The sequence below is a fragment of the Salmo salar genome, chromosome ssa03 (assembly GCF_905237065.1).
Source record: "Salmo salar chromosome ssa03, Ssal_v3.1, whole genome shotgun sequence".
In the NCBI taxonomy this organism is placed as follows: Eukaryota; Metazoa; Chordata; class Actinopteri; order Salmoniformes; family Salmonidae; genus Salmo; species Salmo salar.
The window spans coordinates 83319202-83342818 of NC_059444.1; the positions used below are offsets into that span (position 1 = coordinate 83319202).

The 23617-nt window shown below is 41.6% G+C and overlaps 1 protein-coding gene across 2 annotated transcripts in view; it reads right to left on the minus strand.

Annotated features, from left to right (window-relative positions):
• LOC106601888 (sarcalumenin) overlaps positions 1-23617 on the minus strand; it is a 36265-nt gene that overhangs the window by 5343 nt on the left and 7305 nt on the right. The window contains exons 2-4 of one of the 2 annotated variants that reach the window (XM_045715640.1): positions 10141-10245; positions 8385-8480; positions 5258-5287 (exon numbers count right to left, since the gene is read on the minus strand). In XM_045715640.1, the coding sequence (XP_045571596.1) occupies positions 5258-5287; positions 8385-8480; positions 10141-10245 (231 nt within the window). The remainder of the gene's footprint in view (positions 1-5257; positions 5288-8384; positions 8481-10140; positions 10246-23617) is intronic. The other variant, XM_045715641.1, reaches the window with a different exon arrangement.

Below are 23617 nucleotides of genomic sequence, written 5' to 3' on the forward strand. Positions count from 1 at the left end.
ACTATATAGGGTGTAGGGTGCCATTTCAGATGCATTCCAAGTCTGTGCCGGGCAGAGTATTCACTAAATATAGTAAGACAGCCTAGTTACTGGACAAAAACTAAAATATATCTTAGCAGCAGCATACTGTCAATGATCTCAAACAAACACAGAGGAGCAACATGGAAGAAAGAAGCAGAACAGGAACATGACCTACAGAACAGGAACATGACAGACAGAACAGCCACATGACGGAACAGCCACATGACAGACAGAACAGGAACATGACAGAACAGCCACATGACAGGCAGAACAGGAACATGACAGACAGAACAGCCACATGACAGAACAGCCACATGACAGGCAGAACAGGCATATGACAGGCAGAACAGCCACATGACAGACAGAACAGCCACATGACTGGCAGAACAGCCACATGACAGACAGAACAGGAACATGACAGACAGAACAGCCACATGACAGACAGAACAGGCACATGACAGACAGAACAGGAACATGACAGACAGAACAGGAACATGACATACAGAACAGGCACATGACGGAACATGACAGACAGAACAGGAACATGACAGACAGAACAGGAACATGACAGACAGAACAGGAACATGACAGACAGAACAGCCACATGACAGAACAGCCACATGACATACAGAACAGGCACATGACGGAACATGACAGACAGAACAGGAACATGACAGACAGAACAGGAACATGACAGACAGAACAGGAACATGACAGACAGAACAGGCACATGACAGACAGAACAGGAACATGACAGACAGAACAGGAACATGACAGACAGAACAGGAACATGACAGACAGAACAGGAACATGACAGACAGAACAGGAACATGACAGACAGAACAGGAACATGACAGAACAGCCACATGACAGGCAGAACAGGCATATGACAGGCAGAACAGCCACATGACAGACAGAACAGGAACATGACAGACAGAACAGCCACATGACAGACAGAACAGGCACATGACAGACAGAACAGGAACATGACATACAGAACAGGCACATGACAGACATAACAGCCACATGACAGACAGAACAGGCACATGACAGACAGAACAGGAACATGACATACAGAACAGGCACATGACAGACAGAACAGCCACATGACAGACAGAACAGGCACATGACAGACAGAACAGGAACATGACAGACAGAACAGGAACATGACATACAGAACAGGCACATGACGGAACATGACAGACAGAACAGCCACATGACAGACAGAACAGGCACATGACAGACAGAACAGGAACATGACATACAGAACAGCCACATGACAGACAGAACATGACATACAGAACAGGCACATGACAGACATAACAGCCACATGACAGACAGAACAGGCACATGACAGACAGAACAGGCACATGACAGACAGAACAGGCACATGACAGACAGAACAGACACATGACAGACAGAACAGCCACATGACAGACAGAACAGCACATAACAGGCACATGCAGGCAGAACACCACATACAACAGAACAGGCACATGACAGACAGAACAGGCACATGACAGACATAACAGCCACAACAGGCACATGACAGACAGAACAGGCACATGACAGACAGAACAGCCACATGACTGACAGAACAGCCACATGACAGGCAGAACAGGAACATGACAGACAGAACAGCCACATGACAGGCACATGACAGACAGAACAGGCACATGACAGGCAGAACAGGAACATGACAGACAGAACAGCCACATGACAGGCACATGACAGACAGAACAGGCACATGACAGAGAGAACAGCCACATGACAGGCACATGACAGACAGAACAGCAATATGTCCTCTCTGTGTAGATCTGTTTGTAATTCAGTCAGAAGTAAAAAGAAAATAATGATTAAAAAAAGGGAAAAGGAGTAGGGAAAAAAGAGATAAAAAAGCAGGAAGTTTTGTAGACAAAATAACCCACTGTCTGTCGAATGTGTTGCGAAACTATCCTGTCGCTCACAGTGGATGGAATAGTTTACTCCAAAACATGGGAGTGTTGCTGAATTTCCTCTTTACCTCAGTTCGCTCCTCAATTCCTGCACCTTGGTTGGAAAGTGAGGTAATGGTAGTGATCCCTTCCCAAAACATGGGAGAGAAGTAAAGAAATGGCCAATTTTCATTCAAGGAGAGGTACTATAAGATTATCCAGTGATGACCAAATATACCCATGATGCCATCCAATCACAGTTTTTCTAAACTTCTTGAAAGCATTTCTTGGAATAATATTGTCCGATTCTCAAAACGGTGAACACAAGCTATAGAAATGCATTTTAAATGCATTTTCAAAAATGAGTTTCCTTTACAAAACAGTAATTACATTCAGAAAAACTATATGAAACACTCAAAACTGCAAATGCATTCATCAAAACAAGATAATGCCTGATTAAAGATGAGCACAACCTTTATATGTCTTCCGCCATGCTGACAAAACAGAACGTTAGTCGGTCTTTTAAAAGATTCCATCAAATCTATGTATTTCTTTGCAGTCACTTGATAATATTGAGGCCTGATTGATTAATTGGCACGTGTATCATCACAGTCCAATTCCCTGTATTCTACCTGAGGCTGTTCTGCTGCCATAGACTGGAGAAGGTCTGGTGACTTTTCATCGCCAAGCAGAAAAACAAGCCCCAGTAGTAAAAAGGAAAGGTGAATACAGAGGAGGATATGTAACCTATGATATGAATGGATAGGCCTTCAACCAAACCAAAGCAAGCTTTGTAATGGAAGGTTGTCGGAGATGACGACAAAGTTACTTAGAAGCGACCAGACGTTATTGTCTGCATCTCTGCATGTCAGAATTACAGAGAGAGTCTGAAAGTTGATTAGATCTTTAGTATGGAACTTTCCCTAGGTTGTATATGATTTAATACTGATGGAGCTTTTCAGAACCTTGTGCCCTTGTATTTGTTCATTGTCAGAAGCAGTGAACATATTTGCATTTTTTCTCTTCTGATGGAAACAATATTTTCATGTTTTGTGAACAAAACACTTAATGACGAGTATTGTATCCATTGATGATATTTGTATTTAAAGTCTATTAAAAGAGTGTCTAAGATATATCCTCTTGAGGATACCCTAGGATAGGGGGGCGCCACAGCGCATTTTGAAAAAAAATCGTTCCCATTTTCAACGGCCTACTAATCAAACTCAGAAGCTAGGGCATGCATATACTTATTATATATGGATAGAAAACACCCTAAAGTTTCTGTGAGTATAACAGAACTCAAATGGCAGTCAAAACCCCGAGACCGATTGAAACAGGAAGTGGAATTCAGAATTGTGGACTCGACTTCTCATCTCTCCCTATAAATCACACCGTTAACCATGGTTCAGTGAGCACTTCCTATTGCTTCCACTAGATGTCGCCAGTCTTTTCACAGTGGTTTGAGCCTTATACAGTCGAAACTCAGTGAATGAGAGTCATTGGAAATTGGTCACAGGGGATGGGCCATCATCATTATGACGCCGGCGGCCATGTCTACCCCCACCTTTGGAAACGGTTTTAAAGGCAATGAAATCATCCCCCTCGAATCTTATTGGCTCTCTTGGTGTTACAGGCCCTGAAGATTAATGTTTTACAACGTTTGACATGTTTGAACGAACCTACAGGCGGGAGAATCTCATTTTATCCGGAACTTCAGTCCTGCGCTTGGAGAGAGCCCTAGGACGCGCTACCAACAGCAGGCTAATGGAACGTGAAGTATGGACTTTTTTGACCGAAAATACATCTGTTGTGGACCTGGGATGCTTTCTGATGAAGACAACTAAAGGTAGGCGATTATTGACAATATTATACAAGATGAGATGTGACATGCGATTGTTCCAAGATGGCGCCGAGCTCTGTATATTAGCTCATTTTCTGAGTATCGCATCTCCTTTTATCGCAAAGTGTGATTACCCAGTAAAGTTAATTTAAAATCTGGTATGACAGGTGTTCTCAAGAGATATTCATCTATAAATGTTAGATTGACAATATAAATTTAAAAAATCGTTATCGGATAGTAATTTAGGGAAATGTAGCATTGTTTACCGGGACGCATTTGAGGGGAAATTATTTAGTCAACGTCAGACGCCGATGTAAAATGCTGTTTTTATATATAAATATGACCTTTATTGAACAAAAGAATGCATGCATTGTATAACATGATGTCCTAGGTGTGTCATCTGATGAAGTTTGTAAAAGGTTAGTGCTGCATTTAGCTGTTTTTTGATTATATGTGATGCAAGTGGTTGGTCGGAAAATGGCTATGAAGCTGCTTTTTACGATGGACTCATCTAACATAATCTAATGATTTGCTTTTCCTGTAAAACTTTTTTGAAATCGGACGACGTGGGTCGATTCAGGAGAGGTGTATCTATAAAAAAAAAAATAATAATAATAATTAAAAAAAAAAAAAATTATGATTTTTTTTTTAATGCTAATTGGCGATATGATTTTTCGCTGGATTTTGATCCCGCTGACGGGATGAGACGCTGGAGAGGATATGCAATCCACGTACAAAGGCTAGAAAATGATCAAAAGTTTGGCAAATGTAATTCAGTTCCAAAACATGCTTTCAAGGTCATTTCTTTGTATTTTTATGTCCCTCTCTCCAACCCTTACCTGTGCTTATTTAGCTTAAGCCAGTGCTGCCCATGCTCCCCGACCCTCCCCCATACATGTACATACCGGTAGTTTACACTAAAGGCATGTTTGAATGCTGTAGGGCTCTTTACATCTTTGATCCAATGGGGTAGTGCCTTTAAGCATCCCAATGGTAATGGACGAGACCTCAGGGAATCCTTTCTCAATAGGAATTAATGTATAACTGCAGATTGAGGATCTCCCCTTTTTAATTGATTAGTATAGAATTAAGAGACTGAGTTAGAATTGTATACTGTATTTACTTAGTATCAAGGGGAAGTAGGTCCCTCAATTGTTTTGTGAACGTTCAGTCACATAATCAGATTCATAAAATGACCTCGTAAATGACTTTAATTTTCCATTACAGTAGTTCTTTGAAATGCAAATGATTTCTGCTCAAGTTTACAGCACTTCAAAGTGATGTGAATGAAAATGCCTATGCCACAACTGATAATTGTGACATACAGGATAATTTGGTTGCTCCAAACAACCAAACTGGTCCACACCAAGGACCAATGGCTGGGGTCCCGGGAGTGTGAAAGAGGGGGGTGAGCACTTCAGCCAGTGCCATGCTTCGGCAAAGGTCCCCCCACTATACCAACCTGTGTTCCCATCCCCCAGTGTTCGTCCGGCTGTTAGGTGAAGGGGTGGTGAGGTGGGGGTGAGGGAGGGAGAGTGAGAGGGAAGGAGAGATGTCGGGGCATAATCACGTTTAACTGGAAGTGTCAAACATGCAGATCTATAATGGATGAAGTTGAAGGTTACTTGACAACAGGTGGCGGCGGGGGGGGGTCTGTGGGATCCAGATCAATCATTCCTTCCTGTACACTACACTCCATACAGTTCAATTCGTTATGTGACAGTAAGTCAAATTACAGTAAAGAGGGAGACATAGCAACATCTTCAAGGAATTTCTCAGTCAAGGGAACGAACCATTGCTTCGATAACACCTGGCTCCCTCTAAACCTTTTTAACACAGTCTCTGAATATTCTGGGATGGCTTAGAGCTTCATATAAAACCTTTTATTGTCATTATGTCAGGGGGTTCAGTATTTGTGTGCAGGTTAAAGACCATGCCAGGCCACAAGAGGGCGAACTTTGCTTCAAGATGAGGAAGTGCAGTTGGGTCTGCACAGGTTGACCAAGGGGGAGTGAAAGTCATCCCCCAGAAGACATGTTATAAAAAATTATATTAACACCTCCTACGAATACCCTCTTTATAATGCATTATAATGCCTTTTCGAATGTCTTATGGGCTATGCATAATGCATTATAATGCACAACATGGGTTATAATAACTGCTTATAAACATATATAACAATACTGCAATAAGAGTTATATTAAAGTACTTAACTTTTAAACCTTCTTTAAAAATCTTTTAAATAAAAACAAAAAAGTTGAAGATGGTGAAGAAAAGAAGATGAAGAAAAGAGAAAAGGGGATGAGAGAAATATCTAAATGGTAGCCAACTGTACCCCTTTTACCAGGATCAAAGAACAGAATGCCATACCTCTCACTATGAGTAGTTGAATATGTGCAAGTGTGTTTATATTCATATGGAAGAACCACTTCAGTTTTTTCAAAGGAACAATAGCAAGTATATTAGATTAAGTAATACATGATAATTGATTGTATTTATATGGCTCTATTCCAGTAATACATGATAATTGATTGTATTTATATGGCTCTATTCCAGTAATACATGATAATTGATTGTATTTACATGGCTCTATTCCAGTAATACATGATCATTGATTGTATTTATATGGTACTATTCCAGTAATACATGATAATTGATTGTATTTATATGGCTCTATTCCAGTAATACATGATAATTGATTGTATTTATATGGCTCTATTCCAGTAATACATAATAATTGATTGTATTTATATGGCTCTATTCCAGTAATACATGATAATTGATTGTATTTATATGGCTCTATTCCAGTAATACATGATAATTGATTGTATTTACATAGCTCTATTCCAGTAATACATGATAATTGATTGTATTTATATGGTACTATTCCAGTAATACATGATAATTGATTGTATTTATATGGCTCTATTCCAGTAATACATGATAATTGATTGTATTTATATGGCTCTATTCCAGTAATACATAATAATTGATTGTATTTATATGGCTCTATTCCAGTAATACATGATAATTGATTGTATTTATATGGTACTATTCCAGTAATACATGATAATTGATTGTATTTATATGGCTCTATTCCAGTAATACATAATAATTGATTGTATTTATATGGCTCTATTCCAGTAATGTCACGACTTCCGCCGAAGTCGGTCCCTCTCCTTGTTCGGGCAGCGTTCGGCGGTCGACGTCACCGGCCTTCTAGCCACCGCCGATCCACTTTTAATTTTCCATTTGTTTTGTCTTTGTCTTACACACCTGGTTTCAATCCCCCAATTACTTGTTCATTATTTAACCCTCTGTTCCCCCATGTTTGTTTGTGAGTGATTGTTTTTATGTAATACGGTCCGTTTATGTGGGCTCGCTGATTTTGTATTGTATTTGCCTATTCCGAGTAAAATACGTTTATTTACTCATATCTGCTGTCCTGCGCCTGACTCCTCTACACCAGCTACACACAGACTACATTACAAGTAATACATGATAATTGATTGTATTTATATGGCTCTATTCCAGTAATACATGATAACTGATTGTATGTATATGGCTCTATTCCAGTAATACATGATCATTGATTGTATGTATATGGCGCTATTCCAGTAATACATGATAATTGATTGTATTTATATGGCTCTATTCCAGTAATACATGATAATTGATTGTATTTATATGGCTCTATTCCAGTAATACATGATAATTGATTGTATTTATATGGCTCTATTCCAGTAATACATGATAATTGATTGTATGTATATGGCGCTATTCCAGTAATACATGATAATTGATTGTATGTATATGGCTCTATTCCAGTAATACATGATAATTGATTGTATTTATATGGCTCTATTCCAGTAATACATGAAAATTGATTGTATGTATATGGCGCTATTCCAGTAATACATGATAATTGATTGTATGTATATGGCTCTATTCCAGTAATACATGATAATTGATTGTATGTATATGGCTCTATTCCAGTAATACATGATAATTGATTGTATGTATATGGCGCTATTCCTGATGCTCAACATGGGCTTTACATAGCACATTACACACACATTTATATGACAATGGATATGTGATACTGATGAGCTCTTGAGCCACTCATTGTATTTAAAACATCTATGGCAGTGGGTTCTTTCATAGGGATATAAAGCATATATACAGTATATTTCTTGGCCAGAGTAATGCCAGCCTAGGAGATTTTTCTTTACTCCATCCTATCAGTGTTGTGCGTAAACAGATCAGTCAGCAGTCAGTCAGGTCCAAATGCTAACCTGAGGTCTGTGTATGCAACTCAAGTTGACTTCTATGCAGGATTTATGCAAAAGTTCAAGTTAAGTGCACAGACCACTAGCTGGGATACAAACCCTCAGTCACCATGTCAACCCAAACAGGGAAACCAGTCCACACATACACACACACTTAGCCTGATCCCAGATCTGTTTGTGCTATCATGTCAACTAATAAATGAAAAGGTGACATGATAGCGCAAACAGATCTGAGATCAAGCCAACACACACTAACAACCTGAAGCGGCAGCAGTGTGCCAAGCAAAGCCCTCACTGTACCTGAGATCTCATGTGCTCTGAGCTCGTTGTACTTATAGGCCTGTTCCATGGGCTTGATGGCTGAGTGGTAGATCTTACGTAACTTCTGAATAGCAGCTGGAGGGGGAGAGAAAGAGAGAGAATGAGGGGAGGATGGTAAGAACAGGGTTCAAATTACAGCGGGGGATAGGAGAGGCTGGGCATCCCCCATAACAATTAGGGCCACCATATGAATTTAAATATCAATGTAAGCTCCCCCATAATTGTCAAAAATATGAATGTCGGGCACCCCCAAGTGGCTTCGGGCAACCCCAAGAGTCTATATATTTTAAGTGTGGTATTGGGCACCCCCAAGAGTCAAAGTATTTGAACCCTGGTATCCATGGTAAGAAGGAATGTCGATGGAATGAGATAGAGGGAGGGAGGTAGAGTTGGATGGAATGAGAGGGAGGGAGGTAGAGTTGGATGGAATGAGAGAGAGGGAGGTAGAGTTGGATGGAATGAGAGGGAGGGAGGTAGAGTTGGATGGAATGAGAGAGAGGGAGGTAGAGTTGGATGGAATGAGAGAGAGGGAGGTAGAGTTGGATGGAATGAGAGAGAGGGAGGTAGAGTTGGATGGAATGAGAGAGAGGGAGGTAGAGTTGGATGGAATGAGAGAGAGGGAGGTAGAGTTGGTTCATGTAAGAGGAAAGGTAGAATGGTAAGAGAAGGTAAGACACGGGTAAGAGAGGGAAACATAATAAGATGATAAGGAGTGTAGATGAAAGAAAGGAGAAAGAGAGGTAGAGTACAGGAGTTTCAGTTAAGGAGAGGTAGAACAGTAAGAAAAGGTTTGATTAAATGACAAACAAGTCATTATGGAATGAGAATGAGTTGGAGGGTTCAGAGAGAGAGAGAGGAGAGAGAGAGGGGAGAGCGAGAGAGCGAGAGGAGATAAAAGGAAAACAGATTAAAAACAGAAGATTTGGGACTCGTTAACACTAACGATGTTACCCATTAGCGCTAATGGAGAAGAAGTCCATTAAGGCTCTGGCACCACGTGTTTCTTTCTCTAACTAACGCTATAGGCAGCGTGCCAAAAAGCACCCTATTCGTTATATATTGCACTACTTTTTACCAGAGACCTATGAGCCTGGTGAAAAGTTGTGCACTATGTACAGACTAGGGTGTCATTTGGAACGCACACATACACAGGCAAGTACCCACAGACCCATAGAGGATCACCCATCATTACTTTCTATGATGTGCTCCATTAGCCCATAGATTAGTATAATGACACATCAGAGCAGGACTGGGAACATACTGAGTACATTTATCTGAACAGAAATATGCATTTTTCTCTGTAATAACACTACTGGCATTTGACAGGTAATTAACAGACATAACGCGACAAATTCAGAACCAAATCTGCATCCCAAATGGCATCCTATTCCCTATTTAGTGCACTACACTACAGCCATATGGGCCCTGCTCAAAGGAAGTGCACTACACAGGGAATAGGGTGCTATTTGGTACATGTCCCATGTCACACCAGGTGCAAACATGTCTCATGAATATCTGCAAAGGGCTCTACTGCATGTCTTCTTGTATCTTACAATATCTTTGTAATAATGCTAATGCTCAACAATGACATTTGATAACGTCAACAATATCTAAAGCTCTACAGCCTATTAAGATGTGATCATACTTGATATTTAGGGCCAGGAGTTTTTCTTTACCACATGACCTGACCAGGAACAACTCTGGGCTTCAGTAATATGTTTAAAGTATTATTTACCATGGTAGTTTTCTGCTGCGTTCTCCTCAGAGGCCAGCCTCAGCGTCTCGTCGATGTGTGATCTGTCTCTCAGGATGTTGCTCAGGACATCCGCCACCTCCTCCTCTGTGGAGAGAAACAGCAGGTCTGAAGTCAGTCTCTGCTAGTGAATCTTTGCACATTGGACTGGTTTGACTGGCATAACAGATGAGGCTGGTGGGGGGGAAATGGGAAAGGTTTGTTTGTGCTAAAACATGATTTGCAATCACAGCCCAAAAGTGACTGGTATGACCCACCTCTATGGCTGTTGCATCCCAAATGGTTCCCTATTCCCTACATAGTGCACCACTTCCTGAGATTGTAAATCCTGTTTTAGGACAAAACGTGTGTGTGTGACTGTTTAATATCTATTTCACTTGCTTTGGCAATGTAAACATGTTTCCCATGCCAATAAAGCCCTTTAGATGTAATTTAATTGACAGAGAGAGAGGTGCTGACTGTTGCGTGTCGTAAACGTTCCAGTAGAGGCTTTACAGTGGCCAATTACCACCATGCTACATCAAGGGTCATATCAATCAGTAAAAGCGCTGTCTCAATCTCTCTCTCTATTGCTGGGGTCTACAGGGATGGTGTCAATCTAGAAATAAAATGACTAATGGGTTCTAAAGCATAAGAAACAACTACGAAATGAACAACTATGAAAAGTCAGTGAGTGGCACCATACAGTATGTGAATAACAAAACCAGAGGATGAGTAGAAGTGATCTGTTCTGTTGTATAAACTGAGGAAAACAACCCTTTGTGATATCAAATCCAATCAACATCAAATCAAATGTTTTGGTCACATACACATGGTTAGCAGATGTTATTGGTCACATACACATGGTTAGCAGATGTTATTGGTCACATACACATGGTTAGCAGATGTTATTGGTCACATACACATGGTTAGCAGATGTTATTGGTCACATACACATGGTTAGCAGATGTTATTGGTCACATACACATGGTTAGCAGATGTTATTGGTCACATACACATGGTTAGCAGATGTTATTGGTCACATACACATGGTTAGTAGATGTTATTGGTCACATACACATGGTTAGCAGATGTTATTGGTCACATACACATGGTTAGCAGATGTTATTGGTCACATACACATGGTTAGCAGATGTTATTGGTCACATACACATGGTTAGCAGATGTTATTGGTCACATACACATGGTTAGCAGATGTTATTGGTCACATATACATGGTTAGCAGATGTTATTGGTCACATACAGTGAGGGAAAAAAGTATTTGATCCCCTGCTGATTTTGTAGGTTTGCCCACTGACAAAGAAATGATCGGTTTATAATTTTAATGGTAGGTTTATTTGAACAGTGAGACACAGAATAACAACAAAAATATCCAGAAAAACGTATGTCAAAAAATGATTTGCATTTTAATGAGGGAAATAATACCCCTCTGTAAAACATGACTTAGCACTTGGTGGCAAAACCCTTGTTGGCAATCACAGAGGTCAGACGTTTCTTGTAGTTGGCCACCAGGTTTGCATACATCTCAGGAGGGATTTTGTCCCACACCTCTTGGCAGATCTTCTCCAAGTCATTAAGGTTTTGAGGCTGATGTTTGGCAACTCGAACCTTCAGCTCCCTCCACAGATTTTCTATGGGATTAAGGTCTGGAGACTGGCTAGGCCACTCCAGGACCTTAATGTGCTTCTTCTTGAGACACTCCTTTGTTGCCTTGGCCGTGTGTTTTGGGTCATTGTCATGCTGGAATACCCATCCACGAACCATTTTCAATGCCCTGGCTGAGGGAAGGAGGTTCTAACTCAAGATTTGACGGTACATGGCCCCATCCATCGTCCCTTTGATGCGGTGAAGTTGTCCTGTCCCCTTAGCAGAAAAACACCCCCAAAGCATAATGTTTCCACCTCCATGTTTGATGTGGGGATGGTGTTCTTGGGGTCATAGGCAGCATTCCTCCTCCTCCAAACACGGCGAGTTGAGTTGATGCCAAAGAGCACCACTTTGGTCTCATCTGACCACAACACTTTCACCCAGTTGTCCTCTGAATCATTCAGATGTTCATTGGCAAACTTCAGACGGGCATGTATATGTGCTTTCTTGAGCAGGGGGACATTGCGGGCGCTGCAGGATTTCAGTCCTTCACGGCGTAGTGTTTTACCAATTGTTTTCTTGGTGACTATGGTCCCAGCTGCCTTGAGATCAGTGAGAAGATCCTCCCGTGTAGTTCTGGGCTGATTCCTCAACGTTCTCATGATCATTGCAACTCCATGAGGTGAGATCTTGCATGGATCTTGCCGGGGGAGATTGACAGTTCTTTTGTGTTTCTTTCATTTGTGAATAATCGCACCAACTGTTGTCACCTACTCACCAAGCTGCTTGGCGATGGTCTTGTAGCCCATTCCAGCCTTGTGTAGGTCTACAATCTTGTCCCTGACATCCTTGGAGAGCTCTTTGGTCTTGGCCATGGTGGAGAGTTTGGAATCTGATTGATTGATTGCTTCTGTGGACAGGTGCCTTTTATACAGGTAACAAACTGAGATTAGGAGCACTCCCTTTAAGAGTGTGCTCCTAATCTCAGCTCGTTACCTGTATAAAAGACACTTGGAAGCCAGAAATCTTTCTGATTGAGAGGGGGTCAAATACTTATTTCCCTCATTAAAATGCAAATCAATTTATAACATTTTTGACATGCATTTTTCTGGATTCTTTCATTGTTATTCTGTCTCTCACTGTTCAAATAAACCTACCATTAAAATTATAGACTGATCATTTCTTTGTCAGTGGGCAAACGTACAAAATCAGCAGGGGATCAAATACTTTTTTCCCTCACTGTACACATGATTAGCAGATGTTATTGGTCACATACACATGGTTAGCAGATGTTATTGGTCACATACACATGGTTAGCAGATGTTATTGGTCACATACACATGGTTAGCAGATGTTATTGCGAGTGTAGAAATGCTTATGCTTCTAGATCCGACAGTGCAGCAGTATCTAACAGGTAATATCTAACAATTCCACAACAAAACCTAATACACACAATCTAATAAAGGAATGGGATGAGAATATATTAGTATAAAATATATGGATGAGCAGTGACAGAGCGACTAAGATGCAATAGATAGTGAAGGATACAGTACATATGAGATGAGTAATGCGAGATATGTAAACATTCTTAAAGTGGCATTATTAAAGTGGCTAGTGTTCCACTTATTAAAATGGCCAATATCAGTTGTACTCCAAGCACCTTAACTCAAACTCAGCCACAGGCTGCATACAAGACCTCTCATAGAAGCTGCAGGCAGGATATTCATAGAGATTCCTGTCTATCCATCTCCCAAGCCCAGAGAGATTCCTGTCTATCTGTCTCCCAGGCCCAGAGAGATACCGGTCTATCTGTCTCCCAGGCCCAGAGAGATTCCTGTCTATCCGTCTCCCAAGCCCAGAGAGATTCCTGTCTATCTGTCTCCCAGACCCAGAGAGATACCGGTCTATCTGTCTCCCAGGCCCAGAGAGATACCGGTCTATCTGTCTCTCAGGCCCAGAGAGATTCTTGTCTATCTGTCTCCCAGGCCCAGAAAGATTCTTGTCTATCTGTCTCCCAGGCCCAGAGACATACTGTAAGTGGAGAGAAGAGGGGATGTTGAATGAGAGATATTTATATCCAGTTACATGGCTTTGCGATGAACAATTCCTCCAGGGGGTACATTTAGCAGTGACCCCATTCATTAGCATTCTAGCATTCTATGTCGTGTGTGTGTGTGTGTGTGTGTGTGTGTGTGTGTGTGTGTGTGTGTGTGTGTGTGTGTGTGTGTGATCTCCACATTTGAATGTCTATGTTATTTATTGCATTTGATCACAGCTGCTACTACAGTATGATCACTTCTTTAATTAGACAGACAGCTGAAAATACAGGTTTGTTTCATGTAGCCATGGTTTCACAACACCACCATAGATAGTGTTTGTGTGTGTGTAGTGGGGGAATCCCCAGTTTCATAACAACCTGGGATAGGAGTGTGCACGCACGCACGCACACAGACACTTTCTCTCTCTCTCTCTGCTCCACACCCTAACAACCCCATTGTCATAAAGAGGGGAGAATATGTCAGACTTTCTCTACCCCTCTGCTTTACCTCCTCCAAATATAACCCTCTGTTGTAGACTTATCAGCCTGTTAGGACTGTCCTTGTGTGCCCATTACCCAGGAACAACCATCATTTTATGGCCCCTGACTGTACCGTACAGGGGCCACTAGGGGCCCACAACCAGGTCAGGTTACACAGCAGCACTACAGCCATAGAAATATAAACTATATAGACAGAACTAACAATATAAACTATAAATATAAACTATATGGACAGAACTAACAACACCCTAAACTATATGGACAGAACAAACCACACCCTAAACTATATGGATAGAACAAACCACACGTTAAACTATGTGGACAGAACTAACAACACCCTAAACTATATGAACAGAACAACGAATGCAAATTCTCTACTGCATTGTTTCTCCTTCATAACTGAACATATTGACAAAGGATTTACCTAGACAGTAAACAGAGAAGATATTTATTGTTGAATCATATACACTGCTCAAAAAAATAAAGGGAACACTTAAACACATCCTAGATCTGAATGAAAGAAATAATCTTATTAAATACATTTTTCTTTACATAGTTGAATGTGCTGACAACAAAATCACACAAAAATAATCAATGGAAATCCAATTTATCAACCCATGGAGGTCTGGATTTGGAGTCACACTCAAAATTAAAGTGGAAAATCACACTACAGGCTGATCCAACTTTGATGTAATGTCCTTAAAACAAGTCAAAATGAGGCTCAGTAGTGTGTGTGGCCTCCACTTGCCTGTATGACCTCCCTACAACGCCTGGGCATGCTCCTGATGAGGTGGCGGATGGTCTCCTGAGGGATCTCCTCCCAGACCTGGACGAAAGCATCCGCCAACTCCTGGACAGTCTGTGGTGCAACGTGGCGTTGGTGGATGGAGCGAGACATGATGTCCCAGATGTGCTCAATTGGATTCAGGTCTAGGGAACGGGCGGGCCAGTCCATAGCATCAATGCCTTCCTCTTGCAGGAACTGCTGACACACTCCAGCCACATGAGGTCTAGCATTGTCTTGCATTAGGAGGAACCCAGGGCCAACCGCACCAGCATATGGTCTCACAAGGGGTCTGAGGATCTCATCTCGGGACCTAATGGCAGTCAGGCTACCTCTGGCGAGCACATGGAGGGCCGTGCGGCCCCCCAAAGAAATGCCACCCCACACCATGACTGACCCACCGCCAAACCGGTCATGCTGGAGGATGTTGCAGGCAGCAGAACGTTCTCCACGGCGTCTCCAGACTCTGTCACGTCTGTCACGTGCTCAGTGTGAACCTGCTTTCATCTGTGAAGAGCACAGGGCGCCAGTGGCGAATTTGCCAATCTTGGTGTTCTCTGGCAAATGCCAAACGTCCTGCACGGTGTTGGGCTGTAAGCACAACCCCCACCTGTGGATGTCGGGCCCTCATACCACCCTCATGGAGTCTGTTTCTGACCGTTTGAGCAGACACATGCACATTTGTGGCCTGCTGGAGGTCATTTTGCAGGGGCTCTGGCAGTGCTTCTCCTGCTCCTCCTTGCACAAAGGCGGAGGTAGCGGTCCTGCTGCTGGGTTGTTGCCCTCCTACGGCCTCCTCCACGTCTCCTGATGTACTGGCCTGTCTCCTGGTAGCGCCTCCATGCTCTGGACACTACGCTGACAGACACAGCAAACCTTCTTGCAACAGCTCGCATTGATGTGCCATCCTGGATGAGCTGCACTACCTGAGCCACTTGTGTGGGTTGTAGACTCCGTCTCATGCTACCACTAGAGTGAAAGCACCGCCAGCATTCAAAAGTGACCAAAACATCAGCCAGGAAGCATAGGAACTGAGAAGTGGTCTGTGGTTACCACCTGCAGAACCACTCCTTTATTGGGGGTGTCTTGCTAATTGCCTATAATTTCCACCTGTTGTCTATTCCATTTGCACAACAGCATGTGAAATCTATTGTCAATCAGTGTTGCTTCCAAAGTGGACAGTTTGATTTCACAGAAGTGTGATTGACTTGGAGTTACATTGTGTTGTTTAAGTGTTCCCTTTATTTTTTTGAGCAGTATATTATTTATAACTGAATCATCTAAATAACACAAAGTCATAAATGACATCCTGTCAGCAAGTACTGTTCATTTTCACCTATCAATCAGTCATGGTTACCAAAACTGTACCTCCTAAAAATGTTCTCTGAATGAACGTGAAAAAGCCAGACATCAAGTTCTCCTCCCTTCAAACATGATCAGACCTCATGCATTCCTCTGTACTTCCCCTTCAGTCCAGTCCAGATACCACCAAATGTTCGCCCACAAACATAGAGCAGAAAATGTTCCAAAGCTCTGGCCCTGGGAGGTATAATGTTGGAGATGTCTGTCCAGATCAAGCTGAACCAAGGATCAAAAGGAATAAAATCTAGGAATATTGCTCTTGGCATGGTTCTGTCATCTGAGCTGGTAACTAAACTACGAGGAGGGGCGTGGGCCTGGAGAATGGAGGTCATGCCAGGTTGCTTGTGTAATCGTCACAAATCACACGGCTGGTGGTGACCGATGTGGGGCAGAAGCTCAGAGAAGACCTCCTCATCCATAACTGGACCACAAAACTGGTCACATAAGTCAGACTTGGTCAAAGAGGAGACACTCTTTTTTGTACAGCTGTTGGTCAAATCAAAAGTTTATTTGTCAATTGTGCCGAATACAACAGGTGTAGACCTTACAGTGAAATGCTTACTTACAGGCTATAAACAGGCTCTAAAAAAAAAGGTATTAGGTGAACAATAGATAAGTAAAGAAATAAAAACAACAGTAAAAAACACAGTGAAAAATAACAGTAGCGAGACTATATACAGTAGCGAGGCTATAACAGTAGCGAGGCTATATACAGTAGCGAGGCTATATACAGTAGCGAGGATATAACAGTAGCGAGGCTATAACAGTAGCGAGGCTATATACAGTAGCGAGGCTATATACAGTAGCGAAGCTATAACAGTAGCGAGGCTATATATACAGTAGCGAGGCTATATACAGTAGCGAGGCTATAACAGTAGCGAGGCTATAACAGTAGCGAGGCTATATACAGTAGCGAGGCTATATACAGTAGCGAGGCTATAACAGTAGCGAGGCTATATACAGTAGCGAGGCTATATACAGTAGCGAGGCTATATACAGTAGCGAGGCTATATACAGTAGCGAGGCTATAACAGTAGCGAGGCTATAACAGTAGCGAGGCTATAACAGTAGCGAGGCTATATACAGTAGCGAGGCTATAACAGTAGCGAGGCTATATACAGTAGCGAGGCTATATACAGTAGCGAGGCTATATACAGTAGCGAGGCTATAACAGTAGCGAGGCTATAACAGTAGCGAGGCTATATACAGTAGCGAGGCTATATACAGTAGCGAGGCTATAACAGTAGCGAGGCTATAACAGTAGCGAGGCTATAACAGTAGCGAGGCTATATACAGTAGCGAGGCTATAACAGTAGCGAGGCTATAACAGTAGCGAGGCTATAACAGTAGCGAGGCTATATACAGTAGCGAGGCTATAACAGTAGCGAGGCTATATACAGTAGCAAGGCTATATACAGTAGCAAGGCTATAACAGTATTTTTAAATAAATTGATTTTTTATAGCTTTCTTTATATATTGTTTATTTTTTATTTTTTTATTATGAACACAACAAATACAAAAAAACTGAAATATACAAACAAGAGTACATAAACCTAACAGACAGGGGTATTACATATCAAGATTCATTTTCAATTTGTTAAATACTTTTATGGTGCGTATTGCTTTTTTGTTCTTACATTTACTGATCATTTCAAAATAATATTTCAATTCTATCTTAAATAATGTGAAGAAGGGTTTGTTCTTTGCCCACTTCATTTTATGGATAAAGAATCTTCCATGAAAGATAAACAAATGAACAATGAAAGTTAAATCAGGGTCCAAATCATTTGGATCAAAATAAAACATAATATCAGAGTCTCTCAGATTAACATTAATAGTTGTTTATTTTAAAATAAAAACTTCTAACTCAATCCAAAATCTTCTGACATAAGAACAGTCCCAAAATAAATGGTCAAGAGTTTCTGGATCACAACCACAAAATACACATTTGTTATCAATAGCTATGTTAAATCTGTGTATAATAAAGGTCTTTACAGGGTAGATTCTATGAATGAGTTTGTATGATACTTCTTTCACCTTATTAGATATACAATATTTACCAGATAACAATGAAACTTTGTTCCAGTTCACTTGTCCTAGGGCTGCATTCCAGTACATTTTAGCAGAGGGTATAGTAACATATTGACATAGTTTCCTTATATACATGTTATTACATTTATAGTTGAAAATGTCAATTCCTTCTAGCTGTATTGAGGCTACAAAATCCTCAGCAGTTGCACTTGGAGTATTGTTATATTCTCCTAAAAGAAGAATAGCACCTTTAGGGACAGCTCTAACAACAATGTGATACTCCTCGGGAGTGAATGTAACATTGTGTGTTCTAATAAATTCTGGATAATCATATAGTTGTCCATCATTATTCAATAATTGTTTAACCCACATAATGTTGTGGGTTAAATGCAAATAGTCCGGGTAGCCATTTGATTACCTGTTCAGGAGTCTGCTGTTGGTCAAGTTTGGTCATTTGAATAGAAATTCAGCCCTATATGTGAGAGGGGATTTTATGTCATCACTGTACATGTGGAGTACACAGAGTATCCCTTTTAAAGGATTGTGACATTCTGGGGACATGATCCCATCTAGTACATATTACAGATGGACACAATCTGAAATACATCTATTACAACATATGTAATAGGAGTGTCATTACACAGTATAGTGCTTTATAACCTGCCTTAAGTGTCCAGGCAACACAACTTTACTTCAGCCATAATGACTGCTCCTTGTGCTCATTTAACTGAACAAACACATAAACAACACAATATTTACTTGTTTTAATTTTCCTCAGTTGGATGTACATTTTATTTGAGACACTGAAATGTTCACCGATCTACCAGAATAATGAATCATAAGGAAATCAATTAATACCAGAACACATACTATCACATTTGTGTCTTCATGTTTGTAATTAAAACCATTCAATCACAAATGAGTATTTCTCACATTTAACATCATTCTAACACATATCACAACTCTTGAATGACAAGAGATTTAAGCTATCAAGTGACTTCCACAGTCCAGAGATCTTTAACACAGAAATAATTGGAGTGAAAGTAGAACATCTAAGCCATGTAGGATCCCCGGGGTCAGTCGGCCAGCTGGATCTCAGGTTTAAAGTTCTAGAAGGAACCAGCCAGGATGAGGATACGTGACCTCCTAAACTCCCCTCTGCACTTAGCTGGGGGGGAAAATCCGCCTCAACCCTATCATTCAACACCTCACCCCCAACACTGCCCACACGCCCCCGGGCGCTAAAGAGATCCTCTGGCTAACTGGACTGTTCCTTGGCTACACCAGGGTCATGTTCATTAGGGCATGCAGCGTTTTCCGTTTCAAAACATTCTGCAACACAAAACGAAAATGAGTGTTTCTTATTGGACAAGGAAGTACATTTTTTTGTCCACTTTCTTCTGTTTGGTGCCTAATGAACACAACCCTGAGTCATGATACCAACCACGGGAGGACTTAGCCTTCCTGGTGGGCCGTGGTGTTGAGGCCAAAGGCCTGGACCTCTGACTAGCTGCAAGGCTTGGACTCAATACACAAGACATTCACTACTGCTTTCTTTGGCTTCATTTGTATTGGCCAAGTCTCAAAAGAAAGCTGCATCAAATGACCCAGAATAACGACGTAGTGGCCACTGGGCATCGGACTTATTTGTTTTCTAGCTCCTAAAGTTAGCATATTTTATTGACATTTACTGTCACGTTCGTCGTAAGGATGGGACCAAGGCGCAGCGGGAATGTGTATGCTCATCTTCCTTTATTACGAAGAAAACCAAAACAAACACTTAAACAAAAACAACGCCGAAAAACAGTCCTGTAAGGCACACAGCTTACATACGGAACAACTACCCACAAATACCATGGACAAAACACCCCTATTAAATAGGGCCTTCAATTAGAGGCAACAAGAAACAGCTGCCTCCAATTGAAGGTCAAACCAATAAACTAAGCATAGAAATAGACGAACTAGACACAGACATAGAAATAGACTAACATAGAACATTGCCCAACAAACCCCGAAACACACTAAACAAACACCCCCTGCCACGCCCTGACCAAACTACAATAACAAACAACCCCTTTTACTGGTCAGGACGTGACATTTACACTGTTGATGATTTTCATTTTCAAATAAAAATGAACACACAACAGCATCAGCTCTGATTTGGAGTCATCAAGTACATCTGCTGTTAGTTCCATCCGTACCTTACATTTACCTTCTATGTTTACACTGAGCAGACATTAAAAACGGCAAACATCCGTTAAGCTTTTAGTGCAGTGGGCTAAATCAGGGTCACACAGAGGGTTTCTTGGCAGTCTTAAACACATCTACAAAAGTATCCACCTCACACACACGGCTATGGGCTAAAAATAAAAAACACCTGTACCATGTCAGATATAGAGTTGAAATGTATTCCATTTTGAGTTTGCATCCCAATATTACACTTTATATACACCACAGAAGACTGAAATATAACAAAACTGTGTGAAATAGAAACACCGGATTTTCTAAGTTTAAAAAATATATATGTTTATTAAGTATGAAATTATGAAAAATATGAATAACATTCCACCCATGAGGCCACTAGGTCATTTGACTTCAGGAAAGAGCTACTACCACATTATACCACATAAAACCCAGAGGAACAGGCCAATACGTCCCATGTTAAACATACAAACACAATCCTATAGACACAGGCCTTCTGCTGGTTTCACTCCGCCTGCCTACGTTCTCCACCAGTGTCACCTGTTGAATGGTAAAGACAGACACTGTCGCATTGTGTCAACGCTAACCAAGGGAAGTGATTACGGGGGGCCTTGAAACTGTCTTGTGCCAGAGTAAGAAGGGAGAGGATAGTGAATGCTACAACACGCCACAGAAAATAATTGTTAGAGCATGTTCTACCGCTCAGACTTCAAATGAATGCTAGACAGATGCTCCTTTCAGCGCTAGTAGGTTGCTGGTAGTGATGACAAACGCTGCCTGGTTAAGGCTTATTTGTGCACTGCCCATCATAGTGGAGTCAACCAGCTAAAAATAAAGACTGCGCAATGTTGCTCTCAGCTCGACCCAAGAACAACCAACAACCAAAGGTTAGCAGGGTGGATAAAAGGGAGGATAGGACAAAATGCCTTTCAATAGCTTCAACAACAACAGTGTATTGTATATGCATGTGATAAAGAGTGCCTTTGATAGCCTGATACCTGGTACAGAGGCCTGTTAAAGTGGTCTGGTACAGAGGTCTGTTAAAGTGGTCTGGTACAGAGGCCTGTTGAGGTGGTCTGGTACAGAGGCCTGTTAAAGTGGTCTGGTTTAGAGGTCTGTTAAAGTGGTCTGGTACAGAGGTCTGTTAAAGTGGTCTGGTACAGAGGCCTGTTAAAGTGGTCTGGTACAGAGGCCTGTTCAAGTGGTCTGGTACAGAGGCCTGTTAAAGTGGTCTGGTACAGAGGCCTGTTAAAGTGGTCTGGTACAGAGGTCTGTTAAAGTGGTCTGGTACAGAGGCCTGTTAAGGTGGTCTGGTACAGAGGCCTGTTGAGGTGGTCTGGTACAGAGGCCTGTTAAAGTGGTCTGGTACAGAGGCCTGTTAAAGTGGTCTGGTACAGAGGTCTGTTAAAGTGGTCTGGTACAGAGGCCTGTTAAAGTGGTCTGGTACAGAGGCAAGTTACAGTGAATGAAGATCAGTGAGGCCTGGGGATGTCTGTGAGTCTCCAGACCGGCTAACACTCTAGGTCTTAAAATAGAGTGGAGAATTCTCTGTCCCCCTCCCCTGACCCATTGTAGGGCTATTTCTGGCCACAGGGGGTACCAGCTCCAAACACTTTAGCACCTGTTGCTACCCTCCAGCAACCAACCATGCCCTGCACAAGCCTCTGTGTCCAGCCATGCTCCCCTGACCCTGGGATGTGTTGTTGTCAGCTACATGTCATCCATGTTTGTTATAAGCCCGGGAATGAACCAAAGAAACTCTATATCAAATAAATGTTCTTATTTTTTTCCTTCACTTTTTTGGAATACGAGTTGGGCCTAACTTCTCTACTTTTACAGTCTATAATGATCATCCACAGAATGACTTGTCTCTTATGTCATGTTATCGATGACACTAGATCAGTGTCACATGGGTTTGACAGTCATGTGTGGATCAGAGTATTCCATCCATGGAGATGAATAGTGTGGTTAATAATCAGGTGGATCTCTTGGTAATGAGAGTGTATTTTAGATAGTGATGCTGCTCCTCTCTGGTGGAAATCCCCTGGCCCGGTGTAAAGGTTGCCTGAAACTCCCCGTGGCCCAGAGTAAATCCACAGGGTTCAGAGGACACTAAAGACCCAGCGGGCTAATCGTGTTAACGCTAATTTAATTTACCTCTGCTCCCTGGTGGTGCAGCAAGCACAGCAGAACTTCATCTGGAGGTTTTACACTGATATTAGATGTGTATGAGAGCACATGCTCACACACGCTTGCACGCACTCGTACGCATGCACACACACACGCTTGCTCACATGGACAAGACACTGCAATCGAAGCAGGATGTTTACAGTGCCTTGCGAAAGTATTCACCCCCTTGGCATTTTTACTATTTTGTTTTATTACAACCTGGACTTAAAATAGATTTTTTTGGGGGTTGTATCATTTGATTTACACAACATGCCTACCACTTTGAAGATGCATAATATTTTTATTGTGAAACAAATAAGAAATATGACAAAAAAAGAAGAAAACTTGAGCTTGCATAACTATTCAACCCCCCAAAGTCAATACTTTGTTGAGCCACCTTTTGCCGCAATTACAGCTGCAAGTCTCTTGGGGTATGTCTCTATAAGCTTGGCACATCTAGCCACTGGGATTTTTTCCCATTCTTCAAGGTAAAACTGCTCCAGCTCCTTCAAGTTGGATGGGTTCCTGCTGGTGTACAGCAATCTTTAAGTCATTCCACAGATTCTCAATTGGATTGAGGTCTGGGCTTTGACTAGGCCATTCCAAGACATTTAAATGTTTCCCCTTATTAAACCACTCAAGTGTTGCTTTAGCAGTATGTTTAGGGTCATTGACCTGCTGGAAGGTGAACCTCCGTCCCAGCCTCAAATCTCTGGAACACTGAAACAGGTTTCCCTCAAGACTTTCCCTGTATTTAGCGCCATCCATTATTCCTTCAATCCTGA